Genomic DNA, 20838 nt, shown 5'->3' on the forward strand with positions numbered 1-20838 from the left:
AACCCATGAGGGTTAGTGTGCTGTTCTTCCCATTTTACAAATGAGAAAACTGAGGCACAGAGGAGCTAAGTAACTTGCCAAAGGTCAAAGACCTGAAAAGAGATAAAGCCAGGATATGAACCTAGACAGACTGAATAGAGGTTGAGTTCTTAACCACTTGTTTATAAAGCTTCCAAAATGGAACTTACCACTTATTCCTACCTTCCCTCAGTTGCCCTCTACCTCATTCTCTTAAATTCCCTAATCAACGATCTCACTGTACTACCTCAGTTCACTTACTACCTGTATGATAATAGTCACCCAACTGCACTCTGCTATAATGCATATTCCTCATAACAGCCATACTAGGCTTTCCAAATCACAATTTGATCATGCTACTCTCAAGTGAATTCCATTCAGTGGTTCCTATAACCTGTGCAATGATCCAAACTCAACACACAGCAGACAAGGCCCTTCACTATCCAGCCCCATTCTTCCCTTTCTGCCCTGCTTGCTACTTGCCTATATAAACCACATTCCATACAAGCCAACCTTTTTGCAAGTCTTTAACAGAACTTATTCCTAATCCCCTCAACGCTACATATACTATTCTATTTGGGATACCTACACAGTTTTTTATCTAGTAAATTCATATTAGTACTTCAAGTTTTGGCCCAAATGGCATCTTCCTTGACCACAGTTAATAATAATACTTACTAGTTAATATTTATTCAGGATATTTGTTTAGTGTCAGACACTGTTATAAATCCTTTACAAATTTTAATACTCATTTAATCATTCCAACAACCCTATGAGGAAACTGAGGCAAAAGAGTTAACACTTGCTGCCACTTTAGTGTATGGAATTTATATATTTCCTTCCTCAAATTAAATTCTTGGAGAGTAGAACTGACCTCCTCACTTTTGCAGCAGCTAAACCTGTATAGAGCCTTGCACATAACTGAAACAGGAGTTCAATAAACATCTCTACAAATGGCCAGAACTGTGCCAACAGGTTCTAATGGCAGACCTGGAAACTCTTCCTGGCCATTAGCCCTCTAATTTCTCCGGAGCATGCGAAAAGCGTAACAACGATGTTTAGTGTCTAGTAGAGTGCCATGTAAGCTAAAGGAACCTTACAAGGATTTACCTACCAACGGTTCTGCTTAAGTATATACACATCCTCACACATACTACCAAGCTTTTTGTAAAGCTAACTTAAGTTTTTACAAATTTCCATGCACCAAACAGGCATTCGAAAAATAATAGTTGGTCAGCAATGACGACATTAAACCTTACATGTAAAAATTCTCAATAAAGGAATATGGAGCTTACTTTGATGTCTCAGAAAGTCGTTTTCTGTGGCCATTTCGATATCATTTTAGTTTGGAGCTTTCACCACCTTCATTTTCTTAAAAAAAAAAAAAAACCACACAACAATAACAAAACACACACACACACACACACACACACACACACACACAAAACAACCCCCCCACCCCCAACCACCAACGAAAAACCCCAGAGCTCGCTGTGCGGGAAAACAAAACTAAAGCAACGCTCCGGGGGTTGTCAAGCACTAGAGCGGTGTAATCAGCATCCTACTCACGCGGCGTCGAGAGCCCCGCCGCGCCTTCTTCTCCCGAGTCCCAGCCTAGCCCCTCGCTCAGGCAACGGACTTCAGATTTCAGTTCTGCTGGGGACCCTCCAAGTGAATTCTGTTCCACGTTCACCCGAATCCCGGCCGGTAAAACGGGGACGCGGGTGGCTTCAGGCGTCCCGCAGGTCACTTGGGGTCCTGTCGGGCCACTTAGGAGACAGCCGAAGGAGCCCGCAAGAAGCCGGATGGCGGCGTCCTTGGAGGAACGTTTGGGGTGGGGGGGATGACTCCAGGACGGCGGGGAAACCCGGGGCCAGCAGCGGAAGTCCACTCGGCCCGCCCTGCGACTTTGAAACCGGTGCCCCGGACCGCTCCTTGGAGACGGTAACGCCAGCTGCGTCATCACGTGGACGTCCACGTTTACGTCATCGCGCTTCCCGGAGTCCTTACACGCCATTGGCTATCTGTCAAGCTATGGGCGGAGCTATGAGAACCCGGATAACAGCGGGTTGAGCCACTAGCGAGGCAGCGGGTAAGCTCTCTGACGCGAGCTTTCCTGTGGTGAAGCTGGGTGGTTGTCGTGTGTGTGTTTTTAAAGAAAACTCCCAAGATGTAAACGTATGTAGGGCATCAAATACATATTTTAAATGCTCCCAGGATCTTTGATACCTAGCACTTCTGGACTGGGAGAACCTGCTGGCTAAAAGGAGTGGGTGGAAAGTAAGCAGATTTCTGCGACTGGAGGCGGAACGCAGAATGGCAGCTTCAGAGCCCACCACCAAGGCTGACCTCTGGAGGATTTTTGAGTATGGACTTGATTTCCAGAAGCTAAGTACGATCCTTCCCCTTTGGGTCTTTAGAGGAAGGAAACAGTCGTTTAAATATTTAACTATGTGTTAATAAGACATATAGTTAGGGGTACTCCAAAGATCCTGCAAATTCAGCAGTTATTTCTTTAGAGATAACTTTGCTTCCTCAAAGAAGAAAAATTTTGTAAGAAAAAAATTAAGCAAAACTTTATGTTTGGGGGTAAATGACAATTTCCAGTAATAAAAATTAATTTTGTCTGGATTTAAGCCTTATCTTAATATTGGAGGAAATTTCAACACTAGCAATAAAAATGTTAACTTGAAACTAGCCACTAGTTTTAGTGCTTTTTTAATAGATTGTGTGTTTTTATTGAAGTAATTTCACTAAACAGACATGTCAAGAGGTAGCTGCATTTGGCTTTCTCTTTAACAATTTAAGTTTTATTGTCCTGTACTCATAATGTTATATAAACGAAGTGATGTTAGCAGAATGTATTAAGAAATTTTTAAAATGTGTCCAACTGTGTCCAGTTAGGTATTTGAAGTCCTGAAGTTTTCTCCATACTCACTACTAAGAGGATGAGGTGGTCCCTTCCTCTAAAGACTGGCAATTAAATATGGAGGTATATCTAATAACCATTAAAAAGTTTAGCTTTGTGGCAGTGAAAATTGAACTTGATCTGGTTTTTGGTGGCCATAAAGTTAATACAAAAAACTTATTGGAAGGAGAAATTGAGTGGGCAAACTTCAACTCTTTTTTGAAGATCAGTGTATGACTTTCTTCATGAACTCCTCACTGACTCCCCAAGGACTTGTGTTTAAGTTCTCCTACTGTATCTGTATATTGTCATATTGTAGTAATTTGGCACCAAACAGTTATAAACTTAATTCTACATTTACACTAGAAGTTGATAAGATATATTAGTGTTGGTGAAAGCAAAGAGTACCTTCTGGATAGAAATGATAATTGGTCTTAGCATTGTGTAAATTAAATATCAGAAGTTGGAATTTTTATTTCTGTACTTGAACTATTTGGCATATAAGCTTTATCCTTAAGCATTCCCTCTAGTGTTGCTTGCTTTTAAAGTTTCCCTTGTGTCCTCTACCAACTTCCCCCAAGGAAGGTGCTTCTTTAATAGTTCATGCTTCTTCCTCCAGTCTCTATCATATTGCTTTGCAGTTTGCCTCCAGGTTCCATCAGAGTGCCTGGAACTCAGTGAGGGTTCAGTAAATAGCTGATGAAGGAATTAATTTAAAGAATTCAGTGAATGTGCTTGGAAAGTATCCATTAGTTAATTGAGTACAAGGAATGAGAAGTGAGAGAAAAATTACTTAGTATGTTTTTAACCATTCTTTAGCCCCAATTTCATGTTTTTATGTTCAATATATTTCTTTAATAAAGAAAACCCTTGAAAATGGATAGCTTTTACAAATATTAAGTAATATATTAAATTGACATTGAGCACCCAGTACTATGTGGAAAGCATCATGAAGAATATAAAGTTGGAAATTTAAGCTAGGGTCAAAACCATATGAAACATTTTCTGATATAATTAAATGCCATAAAAAGATTTTTAAAAAAGCTCTTAATAATTATGTTTATTTTAGGTACGCCTGGCTGGCTCAGTCAGTTGTGTCCTATTCTTGATTTCAGCTCAGGTCATGATCCAGGGCCCTGGGATCAAGCCCCACATGGGGTTCTGTGCTCAGCGTGGAGTCTGCTTGTCCCTCTCCCTCTGCTTTCCCCCTGTTTGCGCTCTCTCTCTCTCTCAAATAAATAAATAAAATCTTAAAAAAAAAATTACGTTTATTTTAGCCAGCAAGGAAGGATGGCCTAGAAATTGGGAGCTCTCTTTTTAAGTTTGTCTTTTTTATTATTATAATTTTTGTAATAAAAACATGATATGAAATCTACTCTCAAATTTTTAAGTGTACAGTACAGTAATCTTAACTATATGCACATTGTTCTACAACAGATCTCTAGAATTCTTCCATCTTGCCTGACTGAAACTCTGTATCTATTGAACAATAACTCCTTTATTTCCCTCTCCCACCAAAAGTGATTTTTAGAAAACGAAACTAACAGTTTTGGTAAAACAATACAAAAGCTATTTCCCCCCAAAGAAGTTTTTAAAAGTATGTTATAAGCAAAATGTATGTAGGCTGAACCATGTGAAATTGTGATTTTCTGCAATTTCATACAGTGTAGTTTAATACTTTACCTGAAAATATTTGAATAATGGCTGCCCACTAATGTAATATCTGCTCTTGCAGATCACGGGAAAATGGTGGTGACTTTACTTAAACATGTAGAATATGCACAGTATTCTCAGAGTAACTATGAAGTTCAGGTGTAGTGACTCCTTGCTGAATTAAGCCCACAGATCCTATAGACATTTTGTTAACTCTCAGCAACCAAAATACAGAATGATTCTATTATTTGGAAATATTGTAATTCTGTAAATTATTACCTTTTCTTGAGAAGTTTGAAAGTTTATGTATGGTTCTGTTATGAATTTACATTTAATCCTGTATAGAAACAATAAATTCATACTGTCTGGGTAAAAGAGACACTAAATGAAGAAAAATAGGTTGATAAGTGCTGGAAGTGCTAGGATGAGTAAGACTGAACCAACCAGAACCATGTGGTACATCTCCAGGACACTTAACCGTATCTTACGATCTCAAGGATCAGTTAGACTATTCTGCCTTGCAGTCTAGTTTTTTATAGGAAAAGCACTTAAGAAACATGCAATTTTAATGATTCCAAACAGAGAAATATTTTCTTTTTTTAAATTATTTTTTTTTAAGATTTTATTTATTTATTTGAGAGAGAGAGAGAGCATGAGCCCGGTGAGGGGCAGACGGAGAAACACTCTCCACAGAGCAGGGAGCCCAGTGCAGGACTCCATCCCAGGACCCTGGGATCATGACCTGAACCGAAGGCAGACGCTTAACTGACTGAGCCCCCCAGGCACCCAAGAAATATTTTCTTTCAGCAAAACTGTGTATACTTTAATAATAACAGCTAATCTTTTCTGAGTGTTTACTACATACATGCTAGGCACTGTGCTAAATATATATATACATATAGATACATTATATATATGTATCTCCACTTATAAAATCCTTTTTACAGTAATTTGCTGATGATCATAGTTGGAAAGTGCCTGAATTGAAATTTGAATCTAGGCATTCCAATGTCACAATCTTTGACCACTATGTATATGCCTCCCAGTAGTGTAATATCATTTACATTTAGGGTAATATTATTTACAGCCAGTGTAATATAATTAATTTACAGTTTTTGCTTATATGGCCAGATAGCCTTTAGTTACATTAATTATTGCTGTATGTGTTCTGTTGTAATCTTATGATTTACAGTTCATTTTCAGATTGTTACACGGTATTTGTATTACTGAATTACCCTTCCTTCTCCTTCTAGAAAAGCACTCAAACTTCAGTGGAGTGATTAAAAGTTCAGATATTCTCTGGCGGTCCTTCTACATTTTTCTTTCCTGCAAAAACTGGGAAAGTCAGCTTCGGTCTTCCAAGCCCTGCCCCAGGATGTGTAGGCAGCTGGGTGGAGCCTAAAACTGAGCCCTCTCCAGTCACCCCAGCAGAAAGCAGCGAGCTGACTGTTAAGAAGGAAAAAAGCTTCCCGGTCTGTGTTCTCTTCTTGTGTTTTCTTTTTGTTATGCATTGTTTCCTCTGTCATTACTTGCACCTTGGCCAAGTCTTATTAGCTTTTTCCTCTGGTAACTTATTTTTCAGCTGCTTCTTCTGCTGGTACAGTTTACTCCCACTTTCTGGCTGACTTCCTCATTTCTCCGTATTTTAAGTAAGTGGGCAGGGGGCAGGTAGAAGAATGTAAACTGAAAAATAATTATTGTCGGAAACTAAAGAACATTTCGTGAATAGAGGAATTTGGAAATTTTCCTTGTAAGACGTTCTGTTGAGAAAACATCTTTTCCATAACTTCCTTTTAACCTTGTGGAACATTTTTCGTCTCCTAGGCACTCAGTGCTCTGCGGTTCTGTGTTTGCTTTCTCTTCATTTCCTTCTAAAGCCCTTTCCATAGTACAGACAAGCATGAAAATAATTTAAAAATTGTGACTTTCTTTGATGAAAGAGTGATTTGAAGAATAGAGGTTAAAATGTGGAAAAACACATATTAACAATAAACATTTTTTTAAGAAAGTCTAAACAGCCAACATCAAAATTGTATTAACAGGCTGGTGATCACTTTGAATGAATATATTTCTTCAATAATATTCCCAGTATTCGTTCTGACATTTAAGATATGTTCAGCATATATAATATAGAGAAGAAGTATATCACATGCTCTGAGACATCCAGCCATAAAATGGACTTTAAAAAATATTTTTAAAATTTTTCATTTATTTCTTAATAGTAATGTGTGTCTATCATAGTATAAAATACAGGTTTTTGTTTTTTTTTTAAGTAATAACAGTTGAAAGTAAGCCTCCCTTGCTCTCTTGACTCAAGCAGATAATTCTCTCAAAGGAGGTAACTACTGCCACCACTGGTTTCTTGTATATGCTTCCTGAGATAGTATATGCATTCACAAGCATATATGCAAGTAGTCTTTTTTAATAAAATAAATTCATACTTTTTGCACCTTGCTTTTTTTCACTTAACGTATTTTAGATATATAGAGAGAGCTGCTTCACTCTTTTTTAGCAGCTGCATAGTATTTCATTGCATGATATAGGTTAAATTCCTTACCAGTCCTCTACTGATGTGTATTTAAATTGCTTATGATATTTTGTAATTGTAGACAGTGTTGCAGTGAATATCTTTATACTTATATCATTTTGAATATGTGCAGGTGTAATAACTCCTAGAACTGGAATTATTGAGTCAAAGGATATAAAGATAGATTTTTGTTTTGATAGATTTTGAGGGATTGCTCTTCACAGAGACAGTACCAGTTATGCCCCAACAATAATATGTGATTGTTTTGCAGTGTCCTCATTATCACAGCATGTTTTCAAGCTTTCCAATTGGCGAAAATACTAATTTTTTCTTTAATTTGCATTTCCATCATAAGTGAGGTTGAACATTTTGCATTTACTTTCTGTCAACTGTTTTTCCCCCTTTTTTCCATTGGGATATTGATCTTTTTCCTTACTGATTTCTAGGAGCCCTTTAACATTTAAGAAGTTAGTTATTTGTCTGAAATACAAGTTGGAGATATTTTTTTTTACGAATTATCTTTTGATTTTGTAATGATGGGCTTTTTTTGGTGGGTGTAGGCAGACTTCTGTTTTCAGTTTTGTTATTTTTATGCAGCCAAATGTATTGCTCTTTTCTTTTGTGTCTTTTGGGTTTGGGGTTATATTTTAAAAAGCTTTTTCTACTATAAGATCATCTTTAGAAATCCATTTTTTCTTTTTTAATATGGTTTTTATGTGTAAATATTTTATTCATTCAAAACTTAGTTTGGTGTAGGGATCCAATCTTATTAAATTGGAATACAAAATGAACTGATTGATAATACACCTAGTTGGTTTAGCTACATGAGCCCTAGTTGGTAAGCTACATGAAAATCATCCCTAACACCCCATAGGCTTATACTTAATTTCCCTAACACCTGGTATGGCACCCAAAACAAGTATAAACCTTTGATAAACTAAATTGAAAGGAAGTTTCTAGATATATTACCTTAGTTACTTACCATTGTTTTGGTTGAAAGAGAATGGTACCATGAACACAGCTCATTTCTTTTGCACGAAACCTTAGAATCATGAAATTTTGGATCCAGAGACTAGGATGATTATTCACTTGACAAATAAATAATAAGTGCCTATTACTTACAGGCATTCTAGTTGGGAATGGGGAGACAATAAATGTCATGTGATGTAATGCTGTGAATCAAAACAGAGCAATGTATGGGCAGTAGAGAATGACAGGAAGTAGAGCAGGGGATGCACACTAGCACAGGTCACAAAGGACATTGACAGTTGAATTGTCTTTACTTCATATGAGCACATGTGCAAACAAAAAAAATTGAGAGATAGTGAGAATTAAGCTTCAGGAGACAGTTCTAAGTATCCCCGGGGAAGTTGAAAGGAGAATCAGTTGTTTCTGTCTGGATCTGGGTTATCTTTAGATTACATTGTAAGCTAGTGGGCAGGACTATACTTTTTAGGCTATTTTTGTTATAAATTTTATGCACGCTTGGATTAGCATGAATGTTCTTTAAGCAAATTAACAAATTTGTCATTCTAATAGGAAACTAAAGCCATTTTATGCAATTAAAGCCACAATTACATTCTACCCTTAGGCATGTCAGCCATGGCACTCCTCCCTGCTGATGGAAGTCTAGTCAATATTTTTTGCAGTAATTTCAAACACTGCTCAAAAAAATCAGGGAAAAGGGCGAGTCGAAAGTCTTGAGGTACCACTACTTTATACTCTCAACAAGGGTAGTTCTGCTTTTATATTTAATTTTTTCTTAACAGGTAAGATTACATTTTGAATTAATTTAAAACTATAAATTACACTTCACTGTGACCACAAGACCCTCCAAGTGTGCCACTTTTAGGATCAAATCACTGGATATGGTTTAATTCCATTTAGACGTAGGGATGATTGCTTGGAAGAGCTAGGAGTTGGAAATTCCTTGCTGGAAACCCACTGATTAGGATAGGGATCCTTTTAATGTGTGTGGAATTTTTGTAGATATGGAGGTTCTGTGGAGAATGAGTGAATCTGCCACTATCATCTTGATTTATTCTTATTTCTTCCTATATGCTTCAAGATGATGCTTATTAGTACCAAAATTTGGGATAGAAGTTTATCCATTTATATATGAAGAATGTGCCTTGATATTTCGACTAAAGAAAAATCAGTTTTTATTGAGGTATTTTATTCCATATAAATCAGTACTAAATTCTACAAAAAATCAATCAATTTATATGGTCTTATCACTCATTGAGCTTATTTTAATAATGAAGACTATAAGTGGCTGAATATATCCTCTTCTCAAATACTATTAGTTGCAAATGGGTTGTAACACCAGAATTATTTATTAAAATTTTTGAGGTTATCAATTAAAATTTGTTAGCATGTAGTGAAAATTAGGAAGAGCTACATACTTTAGAAAAAGGTTTTCAGAGATCTTGGATTCCTGTGTGCCACAGATCCAAATATATAATTTTGGATCTCCCAATGATTGGTACCTAGTAGGTACTCAGTATCTATTCATTGAAATAAATTTATCCAAAACTTAACAACTTTATTATTTGCAGTAAAAATAACATAAGAAGCAAGGAAATGCATTCAAAGACTAAGGGAAATTAAAATCTGGAAAGAGCATCATTACTAATCAAGATTATCTTCTGAACATGACATAAGGATCTAGTGTTTGGGGAATCTACCACTCTTAAAATAAGGTTTGCATCTCCTTGCAGATCTCTCTTTATCTGGGAAAACATGGCTTACATTTAGTTCAGTTTCATGATTTGCCAATCATGTGACCTTGGACAAATCTGTTTCTTCATTTGTAATGAGGATAGAAATAGTTCCTCTGCAAGTTTTTTTTCTGTGTGTGTGTGTGTGAAATTAAATGAGATAATGTTTATAAAATGCCTGATCCATAGTGTTTAATAAAAAAATGTAATTGTATTAATATAATGCTATGTATGCCCATTTAATCCTCAGAGAAAAAATCTAAAATCAAATACTGCTTGTATCAAATGTATTTAGTCTATTTCAAAGTTTAAATGATAAATTCTGTTCCCATTTTTCAATTAGAGAGAGGGACTAACCAAACATGTGGTCATTTAACACGTGAAATTTCAACAATGGAAGCAGCTAAGAAAATCTATACCCTGAGACCAAGGAAGACAATATTAAACTCTACTAACCTTGAAATGGTTGGAGCACCCACTGCCTAAAGCAACTCCCACCCTAAAAAGAAAGGGTTTTAACCAAAGAAACAAGTGTTAGCGGCAGTGCTTCTGCAGATTTATAGTTATTTTTTTTACCAGATTGAATTTTATTATAAAGATTTTGATTCCCAAAGGATCCAATAATTCACACACCTGCACATTTTAGAAGAAAAGACAAAAGATGGCATAGAAGCTCATAGTGTTTATAGTCATTAAGTATATGAACAGTTTCTTTGGTGGACTTAATTACAGTTTTTAAAAATGATTTTGATATACTCTTTACAAGGTAACTTGAGCTGGATCTAGACTTAGTTCTAAAGCTTTTAGGATCCAATTACCTATTTTACAAAGAACTCCTGTCCATGGTTTGCTGTAACACAAATGGCCTATTGACTCTCAGAACTGTGTTCTTGTCACTCTGCTGCCTTCCTGCCTGCTATTTGGCATTGAAATTTTCATTTCATTTCCAACTAAAGGAAACATTTGTATATTGTTAAAAAGTTTGTCTTAATTTTTTTCCTTTAGAGTCTTCAGATGGATTTTAAAATTGAACACACTTGGAATGGTTTTCCAGTAAACCATGAGCCAGTGTTTGTCAGGCTGAATCCAAGTGTTGGAGGAGTGATGATGAAAGTTAGTGCTCCATTTTTCAATGATCCTCCAGCCCCACTTGGAGAACCAGGAAAACCTTTCAATGAACTGTGGGATTATGAAGGTAAGTGGAAATACTGTATTTTATTGCAAACATAAATCTCTTTATAATAACCTCTCCTAGAACTATTATTATATCTTGCTGTAAGAAAGTAAGTACTCTTCTGAGCAACTGACATGCTCAGTTTCTTCCATTCTCTACCAATCTCTCATTCTAACTTTTTCACCATCACCTATGTGACTTCAGCTATATAACTAAACAGTGAAAAATGGCAATTACAAATCCAGATTTTAAAATTGCTGCCATATTTCTTTCCTTTACTTCTGATACCTATTTTAAGAAGAGTTCAGCATTTCTTTTTTGTCTCTAAGTATCTTCAAATTGCCACTTTAACCTTGTAAACCTTCTTTGTGGAAGTTTGGGGATGCTTTACTTATTATAGAAATACTATTAACTTTAATACGAAATGTAGTTTTTATTTTATACTGGCAATTAATCTCACATGTCAAATGAAGGCTAATGGACATGCCATAAAATTACATTGTGCCAGGTTTGGTATATGATCCCCTTCTAATGTATTGTAATTAAGCTACCAAATTTATCTTTCTGAAATACCCTTTATGATTCTATTCCTCAAACTTATCCCTGAGATAAAGTTCAAACCCTTCCTATAAACTTTCAGAGTACTCATGAATTGGGCTATCCAATTCAATCAAAAGCTCTTTTTAAATATAACGATGTTACATTAGTTTCAGGTGTACGACATAGTGATTTGACAAGTCTATACATTATGCTATGCTCACCGCGAACGTAGCTACCATCAGTCTCCATATAGCACTGTTACAGTACCATTGACTATATTCCCTATGCTGTGGCTTTTATCCCTTTGACTTATTCATTCCATGACCAGAAGACTGTATCTCCCACTCTCCTTCATCCGTGTTGCCCATCCCCCTACTCTCTTCATCCCCCACCATTCCCACCCCTGGCAACCATCAGTTTGTTCCCTGTATTTATGGGTCTGTTTCCAACTTTCGTTTACTCATTTGTTTTGTTTTCTAGATTCCACATGTAAGTGGAATCGTATGTTAACAAAAAGCTCTTGACTTCTGAAAGGCTAATGGTCTTACTATCCATGCATATTCTCACCCATGTACATTTTCTCATTCTATTCCCCCCCAATGCACTTAGTTCAAGGTCTAATATAGGTTTCATTTCTTTAGAAAAACCTTTGATAATTCCTGTAGTCCATACTAACATCTGTATAGCATGCATTTGTCAGTGTTAATTTATCATATGTAAAATGTATGTTATCTTTTACTGATACAAAGCTTGTATATATCAGCTACCTACTGGTGTAGACACTAATGTGATTTATCTACTAGAGATACTACAGACACCAAACTCAAGAAATCCTAAACTCAGCTCATCCACTTCTCTCATAAACTTGCCTCTTTCCCCAATTGCCAATCACTGTAATACATCAATTCACTAAATAGAGAAATATGAGATCTTTCCAAGATACCCTTTTCTCTCACTTTCCATATTTGGATTTATTTAGAGTCCTGTCAGCTTCACCTCCTAAAATTTTCTCTAATTTAGTATCTCCTCTTCATCCATACCATCACTACTATAGGTTAGGCCTTTATGATCTTTTACCCAGGCTAGTCAAAGCATCCTTAATAGTTGGTTTCCCTTAGGTCCATCCTTCACTTAGAAGCCAGAGTGATCTATCTAAAATGAAAATTCAAACTCATAATTCAGATCCTTACAAACCTTCTCAGGCTCTCTGTCCTCATAGGATACTTTCACCCTTCTTATTATGATCTCTATATAAGATTTTCCATGACTTAGCCATTATTCTCTTTGCAGCATTACTTCTTTGTGCATTGAAATGTTTGCCTAGGAAGACTGAACTGCTTGTAGTTCTTTAAGGACGATATTTCCTAATCATGTACATTTGATTATACTTCTCTCTCAACCTGGAATGTCCTTTCCATCATTCTTCCCCCAAATCCAACTCATCTTTCAGGGTGGAACTTAGCACCCTCTCTAGGAATCCTTCACTAAACCACTTTTTTGAGCTAAGTGTCTATTTTCTTTTTTCATGTATAGCAGCAACCTCCTTCCCTTTTGATATTTTTATTAAGAGTATCCACTTTCAGGGCACCTGGGTGGCTCAGTTGGTTAAGTGTCTGCCTTTGGCTCTGGTCATGATCCCAGGATCCTGGGATCGAGTCCTGTATCGGGCTCCCTACTCAGTGGGAGTCTGCTTCTCCCTGTCCCCCCTCCCCTCTCGTGCTCTCTCTCACTATCTCTCTCTCTCATAAATAAATAAAATCTTTATTAAAAAAAGAAAGACTATCCACTTTCATGTCCGATTAGATTGTAAGCTAATTAAGGTACTCCCAGAATTTGATACAGTGTTTAATACAGAGAAGATGCAAAAATGATCTTAAGATGATTATGCAAAATAATAATTAGAAGATGTGTTAGAGTTCTCTGGAGAAACAGGGCTGAGAGGGAGAGGGAGAGAGAGGAAAAGAAAGAAAGAGTGTGTATGTATGTGTGTAGAGAAAGAGAAAGATTAAGGAATTGACTTATGCAGTTTTGGAGGCTGGCAATTAAATAATCCGCAGGGTAGAGCAGTAGACTGGAGACCTAGGGAAGAGCTGATACTCCAATTTGAGTCTGATGGTGTGGTGGCAGAATTCCTTCATGGTCAGGGGAGGTCTGTCTTTTTTTCTGTTAAGGCCTTCAATTGATTGGATGAGACTCAGCCACATTATGGAGGGTAATCTGCTTTACTAAAAGTCTGCTGTTTTAAATGTTAAATCTCATCCATAAAATACCTTCGCAGAAACATCTAGAATAATGTTTGAACAGGTATCTGGGTACTGTGCTTAAAGTTGACACACAAAATTAAGCCTCATGGAAACATTCTAATTCATTTAGGTAAAAGACTTAGAAAGGGACAGGACTCTGAATTGTTGATGGAACTGTATCTGTATCTTAGATATTTTATTATAAAAATAACACATGGAAAACTGGAAACAACATAAATGTCTATCATAAAGGATTATGTGAATAAATTATAACATTCTATAGGAGAATACTATGCAGTAATTTAAAAGCATTGGGTTTTTATATGCTGGAAAATTTTTTTGTGAAAAAGGAAAGTTGTAGGCAAGTATGATTCCATATTTATTTTTAAAAATCCATGCAGGTAAAATAGGTTGTAGAAGGACAGAAAAGGTCTGACAGGTTTTAGAGCAAAGTGTGAAGAAAAGGACTTTGACTTTTTACTTCATATGTGTTTGTATTGTTATAATCATTTATAAGAAATATATATTACTTTCATAATTAAATAATTTTTAAAATACAACATGCTCAGAAAACTCCAGGAAGTTGTAAAGAGAAGAAAAATCACCTACCTGTATTTCTTCTATCAGAGATAACCAGTCATTTTTTGTGTGTGTATGCATACTTTGCAGACATCTAGACATAGGCACATATGCATATTCTTATTCCGTGTACATTTAGTTATTTTTCTGCAGCCTGCTTATCAAATATCATGGATATCTTACCATATCAAAAGAGATTTAACTGTATATTTGATTGTAATGACTGCGTTATAGTCTATTGCATGGAATGTATAAATTCCATAATTTATTTAACAGCTCTCCTGTATAATAGGAGTTTTATCATAGGAGATAACCATGTAGATCATTCCCAATTTTTGAGCAATACTTTGATGAATAGCATTATACTTACTTTTCCCAATTGTCTGATTATTTCATTAAGATAAATTCTTAGAAGAAGATAACTGGTTCAAAGTCTGTGTAATAACATTCATTTCTTTAAGAACCTCACCCAACACTAGGCTTTATTAATATTTCTAACAGGACAATCTGATATGGGAAAAATTGATGATATATTTTCTATGTATTTCTTCTTCCAAGCAATGTGTATTTATTTGCTTTTCCCCTTTTCCTATGAGGATAGAATTATGGTTAAAAATAATGAGTTACCATATGATAGCATGGAGGACATTAGGAGAAGGAAGGGAAAAATGAAAGGGGGGAAATGAGAAGGGGAGAAGAACCACGAGAGACTGTGGACTCCAGGAAACAAACTGAGGGTTTCAGAGGGGAGAGGGTGGGGGATGGGTTAGCCCGGTGATGGGTATTAAGGAGGGCACGTATTGCAATGAGCACCGGGTGTTATATGCAAACAGTGAAATCATGGAACACTACATCAAAAACTAATGATGTACTGTATGATAACTAACATAATAAAATTTAAAAAATGAGTTAATTCATTTTATATTCTAAAAAATTATTTATTATTGAAGTAAAATTGAATTTCTTGGTATGTCTTATCTCTGTTTTCAAAAGTTGTGGAAGCATTTTTCTTGAATGACATAACCGAACAGTATTTAGAAGTTGAACTTTGTCCGTAAGTATAAAATTTTTTCTCACTATTACATAATTTGAATACAGTTAATTTCTAGTTATAAATTATATGGTTCATGGTAAAATCTCAACCAAAAGGAAGAATGCTAATCTGATTGTATATAATTCTTTATTTTCAAGTAAACATAAAACATATTTTATAAATGCTTGAAAGTATTACAATGATATGGGGCGCCTGGGTGGCTCAGTCGTTAAGCATCTGCCTTCGTGGCTCAGGGTGTGATCCCAGGGTTCTGGGATTGAGCCCCACATCAGGCTCCCCCACTGGGAGCCTGCTTCTTCCTCTCCCACTCCCCCTCCCTGTGTTCCCTCTCTCGCTGGCTGTCTCTCTCTCTCTGTCAAATAAATAAATAAAATCTTAAAAAAAAAAGAAAGTATTACATTGATATTATTTTCAATTCACTAATGTGGCTGGTTTTCTAATAAATTGAAAGATTTTTTGTTAAATGAAAAATCATTATAAATAACAGAAACTTTCTCTTACTCTTCTGAAATTTGCATCATTATGTATTGGCTATTCAGAAATAAAGGGAGATACAGATACAATGAATTGAACTAGTTTCTTTTAGAGAATTTCTTTTTTTTTTTTTTTGAAAGATTTTATTTATTTATGTGACAGAGAGACAGCCAGCGAGAGAGGGAACACAGCAGGGGAGTGGGAGAGGAAGAAGCAGGCTCCCAGCGGAGAAGCCCGATGTGGGATGTGGGACTCAATCCCAGAACACCAGGATCACGCCCTGAGCTGAAGGCAGACGTTTAACGACTGCGCTACCCAGGCGCCCCTCTTTTAGGGAATTTCTTAAACAACTAGATTAAACTTGAATTTTATGTATTATATAATTATATATTTATGTATTCTTTCCTTTATTCATCATTCATTTATTGAGTGTATACTATGTCACTTTGTATTCAGTGTCAGGGATAAAAATTAAATCACACTGTTTTTTTTAGATTTACTAAAGATATTAACCTTGGACTCTTGTTCAAATTTAAACAGTCCTTTGGGAACCCTCTTTACCTTGTTGGCAGTTTTTTCCTATATGTCTGAAAAAGTAAATTTATGCCTACCTATCATCTACATGATAACAAATTTTAAATTAGTAAAATATTGATTAATGAAATATTTCTTTGTATTGCCATTATTCATTTTAAGTGACCTTTAACTACCTCTCAGTATCTAATATCCAGTAGCCTCTGTCCCTTTGTAGGGTGGGCAGAGTCCCAAACAGTTGATTTAAATGAGATTTTAGATATCATTTTCTTTTCCCTTAGTTTGATTTCTTGCTAATTCTAATGTGAAAAACATAGCTGTTCACAATTATATTTTTGAGAATAATCATATATCTTTGTGTGTTACCTTTTAACTAACATGCCAGAATCTTTTATTGCAAAATATGATTTAACTGTAAGAAAACTTCAGCTGTTGTATGATTATTTTCATCATACAGGTGAGAAAGCTAAGGCAAATAGGTTTATAACTTATCTAGAAAGCAGTTAAGAACTTGGATATGCTAGAATTCTAGTTTTATCCTTAGTTTTAATTTTATTAGATGATAATATCAGTTTGTTTTCACGAGTGATGACTTAGTAGTAGATGGATAGAATAATTAGATTCTCTTTTATTTTAAAATAATATGATAACCATTATGTATAAAATTAATAATTACAAAATATATTTTTAAGTTAAATTATTAGTAAGTTAAAAAATCCATAGAGTAGTTTGGTTTCATATATTACGGGACAGTTAATAATCAAGAATCATGGTTTTGCTTCAGGCAATCAACTCCTGTGACAGTTAATTAACTTCTGGGAAAGCAACATGAAGAATATTGTTGTTTTAATTTGCAAGGACTTTTATTCCTCTTAGGATATTCTTAAAGTTGCATAGTAATAATAAAAATAAGCAGAGAACTTGTAAATAATACTTGTCTTCTGTTGGAATAGTTTATTGAAGGGAAATCCTCCCTGAAAAGCTCACAACATACCATCTGAGGAGAAATATCTAGTCTTTTCCACTGACAGTAAATTTGCTTCATCTAACTACTTGAAAATCCTTTGTTTCTTACTGACCTGGCTAATCCCAATTATGCTCTCTTAATAGAATTACATCTGAGGATATATTTTGTTTATCTTTGAAAATGTGTCATCAGTGTCTGAAACTAATGGTAAAAAGCAGGAAAATACAAGAGGCAGGCAGGTCGAGGACAGTTGTGCAAGAGCATAGATACAAATTAAAATCTTCAGCCTGTTCACTTGTATTAGACAATCTGTGTTTTTATTTCTACCTTCCTAATGAGCTTCAAGATAGTTTTCTTACAGAAATAACCTTTAGTAAAGTTGTTGGATTCAGACTTAGAAATTGGTTCCAGCTTCCCTTAGGGTACTTTAGTTTTCGAAATGGGTTTTATTATGCGCACCAAGTATCCCCCCACCCCTTTTTCATACTGTGTACCATCTAACCAGTTGAAGTATTTTATATAATTTCTTATTTACAGACTATAAAAAGCAGTTTGGACATGTGTAAGCTTTATGCATTTGACTGCAGTTGTCTGAAAAATGATAAACAGAGATATTTCTAAGTAACTGAACACACTGGTTCTCCCTGTAATTATCCAATATACATATTGCATCTTTTAATTATTTGGAAATTTAGTTATAAGGACATATTGAATAAATGAAGGAAAGTAAAGAAAATAACATTTGTTTCTTTCAAACACTCATGACAAATTTTAATTTTGACAGTCATGGACAACATTTGGTGCTCTTACTCTCTGGAAGAAGAAATGTGTGGAAAGTAAGTAAATAAAAATATTAGATAAAATCCTTAAATGTAATCTTTAAGATATATATGTCATATGCAAAAGATATATATATCTTATAAAGTGTTTAAAGTATAAATCTGAATTTACCTTTTGTGTTTCACATGTTTCTGTAGCAAGAACTTGCTCTGTCATACAAAGTGTCTAGAGGGGAGAAAAAGTGGGAAGGCAGAGCTTATCTTCCTTGGAGTTATTTTCCACCAAATGTGACAAGATTCAATTCATTTGCAATTCATGGATCAAAAGATAAAAGAAACTATGAAGCACTTTACCCAGTACCTCAACATGAACTGCAACAAGGACAAAAACCTGATTTGTAAGTAGAAAATAAATGAAGATAGGTTCCAACTCTGAGTTTTTGGAAACTAATTTTGGGTAGAACAGTAGTAACATTTTTGACTCCAAGAAAACATGTGTACGAATACCTAGTAGAGTCATGTGTTCCCTGATGGTCCTAAATACTTGACAGCCTGACTTTGGAGAGACATAGTCTCTCTTACTGCTGTCAGTAGAGCGCTTATATTTCCATAGTGGTATGAGAAAAGTCTTGCTTAGTGAGTATTGCAACAGCAAGTATCAAAGTATGGTTGCACATTCATTTATGATCCCTTTCAGAGTTAAATGGCCAGAGAGATCTGTGTTTTCTGATATGAGTAAAGGGTTAATAAATTCTTTCTTGTTGTTTTGAGAATGTGACCTTCAGTTAACTCTCTAGCTCTCTTCCCCTGGTAACCTCATAAGGATAAAAATGTCAACTGTATTTCTAGGCAACTTTGCCTGTCATAATAATGACCCTTAATTGGTAAATTGATTCTGATCTGAGAGGAATTATGAATAAACTCTGAATACCCCTAATAGGGGGCACATGGCTTTGGGATTTCCTTTTAGCAGTCTTGTTTCCCATGGGGATGCTAGAAACTGTGCCTGTGGAGTTATTATTACAAGAGATATTGGCTCCTGTGGGGCAGCAAGCATGTAAGCTAAGGTATCTCCTACACTTTCTCATTTTGAGTCTTAGCTCTTTGCACCTGAAGCTGTCACTTAAGGAGACTGTGGCTCCTGGCCAGCCTTATAAGTGCTTCATGGACTGCTATAAACACTATAAAGGCAGATGCTGCACTGAGGCAAGCTAAGATTCCTGGTCTGTATCTCTCTGGGTATACTTGGTGTGGCCGAGTCTGGTGAGATTGTATGTTTAGAAGAGCCTAACAGAGATATCCTGGTGGGCTTTGTACCATGGTAGACTGACTTTCCTGCCTTTTTACCCTTAGAAAGTGCTATACTGTCTTCCTTCTCCCTGTTAACTTTCTCCTTCCTGTCATGCTCTTCCTTCAGTCACTTTGCCTTTATCTTCTCTAGCCTATTCCTTTATTCCGTTGACACACATTTCCCTTCGCTTTTGTCCCCAGTCCTGACCCCTTTTCTTATCCTCCCCTGTTGCCTTTCTCTTCTTGCTGCCTCTTATCCATCTCCGTTATTTCTCTAACCTCTTTTTTTATTTTAATTTTGAAAAATTGAAGTGTAGTTAATACACAATGTTACATTAGTTGCAGGTGTACAACATGATTCAAAAATCTTTTTTTTTTTTTATGTTATGTGAGTCACCATACAGTACATCATTAGTTTTTGATGTAGCATTCCATGATTCATTGTTTGCATATAACACCCAGTGCTCATTGCAATACATGCCCTCCTTAATACCCATCACCGGGGTAGCCCATCCCCCCACTCTAAAACCCTCAGTTTGTTTCCCAGAGTCCATAGTCTCCCATGGTTTGTCTCCCCTTCTGATATCCCCCCTTCATGTTTCCCCTTCCTTCTCCTAATGATCTCCCTGCTATTCCTTATGTTTCACAAATAAGTGAAACCATATGATAATTGTCTTTATCTGCTTGACTTATTTCACTTACCATAATCTCCTCCAGTTCCATCCATGTTGATGCAATTGTTGGGTAATCATCCTTTCTGATGGCTGAGTAATATTCCATTGTATATATGGACCACATCTTCTTTTGAAGGGCATCTGTTGAAGGGCATCTCGGCTCCTTCCACAGTTTGGCTATTGTGGATAATGCTGCTATGAACATTGGGGTGCATATGGCCCTTCTTTTCACTACATCTGTATCTTTGGGGTAAATACCTGGTAGTGCAATGGCTGGATCATAGGGTAGCTCTATTTTTAACTTTTTGAGGAAACTCCACACTGTTTTCCAAAATGGCTGTACCAACTTGGATTCCTACCAACAGTATAAGAGGGTTCCCCTTTCTCCACATCCTTTCCAACATTTGTTGTTTCTTGCCTTGTCAGTTTTTGCCATTCTAACTGACGTAAGGTGGTATCTCAATGTGGTTTTGAACTGAATTTCACTGATGCTAATGATGTTGAACATTTTTTCATATGTCTGTTAGCCATTCGTATGTCTTCATTGGAAAAGTGTCTGTTCATATCTTCTGCCCATTTTTTGATTTGATTATTTATTTTTTGGGCGTTGAATTTGAAAAATTCTTTATAGATTTTGGATACCAGCCTTTTACCTGTGGTGTCATTTGCAAATATCTTCTCCCGTTCCGTGGGTTGCCTCTTTG

General features: G+C 35.8%; 2 protein-coding genes across 14 annotated transcripts in view; one reads left to right on the plus strand and one right to left on the minus strand.

The window, feature by feature from the left end:
* Positions 1-2059, minus strand: part of SCLT1 (sodium channel and clathrin linker 1) — a 193217-nt gene extending 191158 nt beyond the window's left edge. For 5 of the 6 annotated variants that reach the window (XR_570736.2, XM_040626301.1, XM_008699737.2 and 2 more), the window contains exon 1: positions 1588-2059. Coding sequence is in view for 5 of the 6 variants with exons in the window: in XM_040626301.1 (XP_040482235.1) it covers positions 1588-2035 (448 nt within the window). In the remaining variant the exon portion in view is untranslated. Of the gene's footprint in view, positions 1-1313; positions 1390-1587 lie in introns of all 6 variants that reach the window. The other variant, XM_008699739.2, reaches the window with a different exon arrangement.
* Positions 1998-20838, plus strand: part of CUNH4orf33 (chromosome unknown C4orf33 homolog) — a 152704-nt gene continuing 133863 nt past the window's right edge. For 4 of the 8 annotated variants that reach the window (XR_570737.2, XM_008699740.2, XM_040626302.1 and 1 more), the window contains exons 1-6: positions 2271-2410; positions 5833-6051; positions 10832-11021; positions 15356-15416; positions 18176-18227; positions 18369-18568. Coding sequence is in view for 7 of the 8 variants with exons in the window: in XM_008699740.2 (XP_008697962.1) it covers positions 10841-11021; positions 15356-15416; positions 18176-18227; positions 18369-18568 (494 nt within the window). In the remaining variant the exon portion in view is untranslated. Of the gene's footprint in view, positions 2111-2253; positions 2411-5832; positions 6052-10831; positions 11022-15355; positions 15417-18175; positions 18228-18368; positions 18569-20838 lie in introns of those variants that run through there. The other 4 variants (XM_040626304.1, XM_040626303.1, XM_040626305.1 and 1 more) reach the window with 4 other exon arrangements.

The sequence above is a fragment of the Ursus maritimus genome, unplaced genomic scaffold (genome assembly GCF_017311325.1).
Source record: "Ursus maritimus isolate PB19 unplaced genomic scaffold, ASM1731132v1 scaffold_11, whole genome shotgun sequence".
In the NCBI taxonomy this organism is placed as follows: domain Eukaryota; kingdom Metazoa; phylum Chordata; class Mammalia; order Carnivora; family Ursidae; genus Ursus; species Ursus maritimus.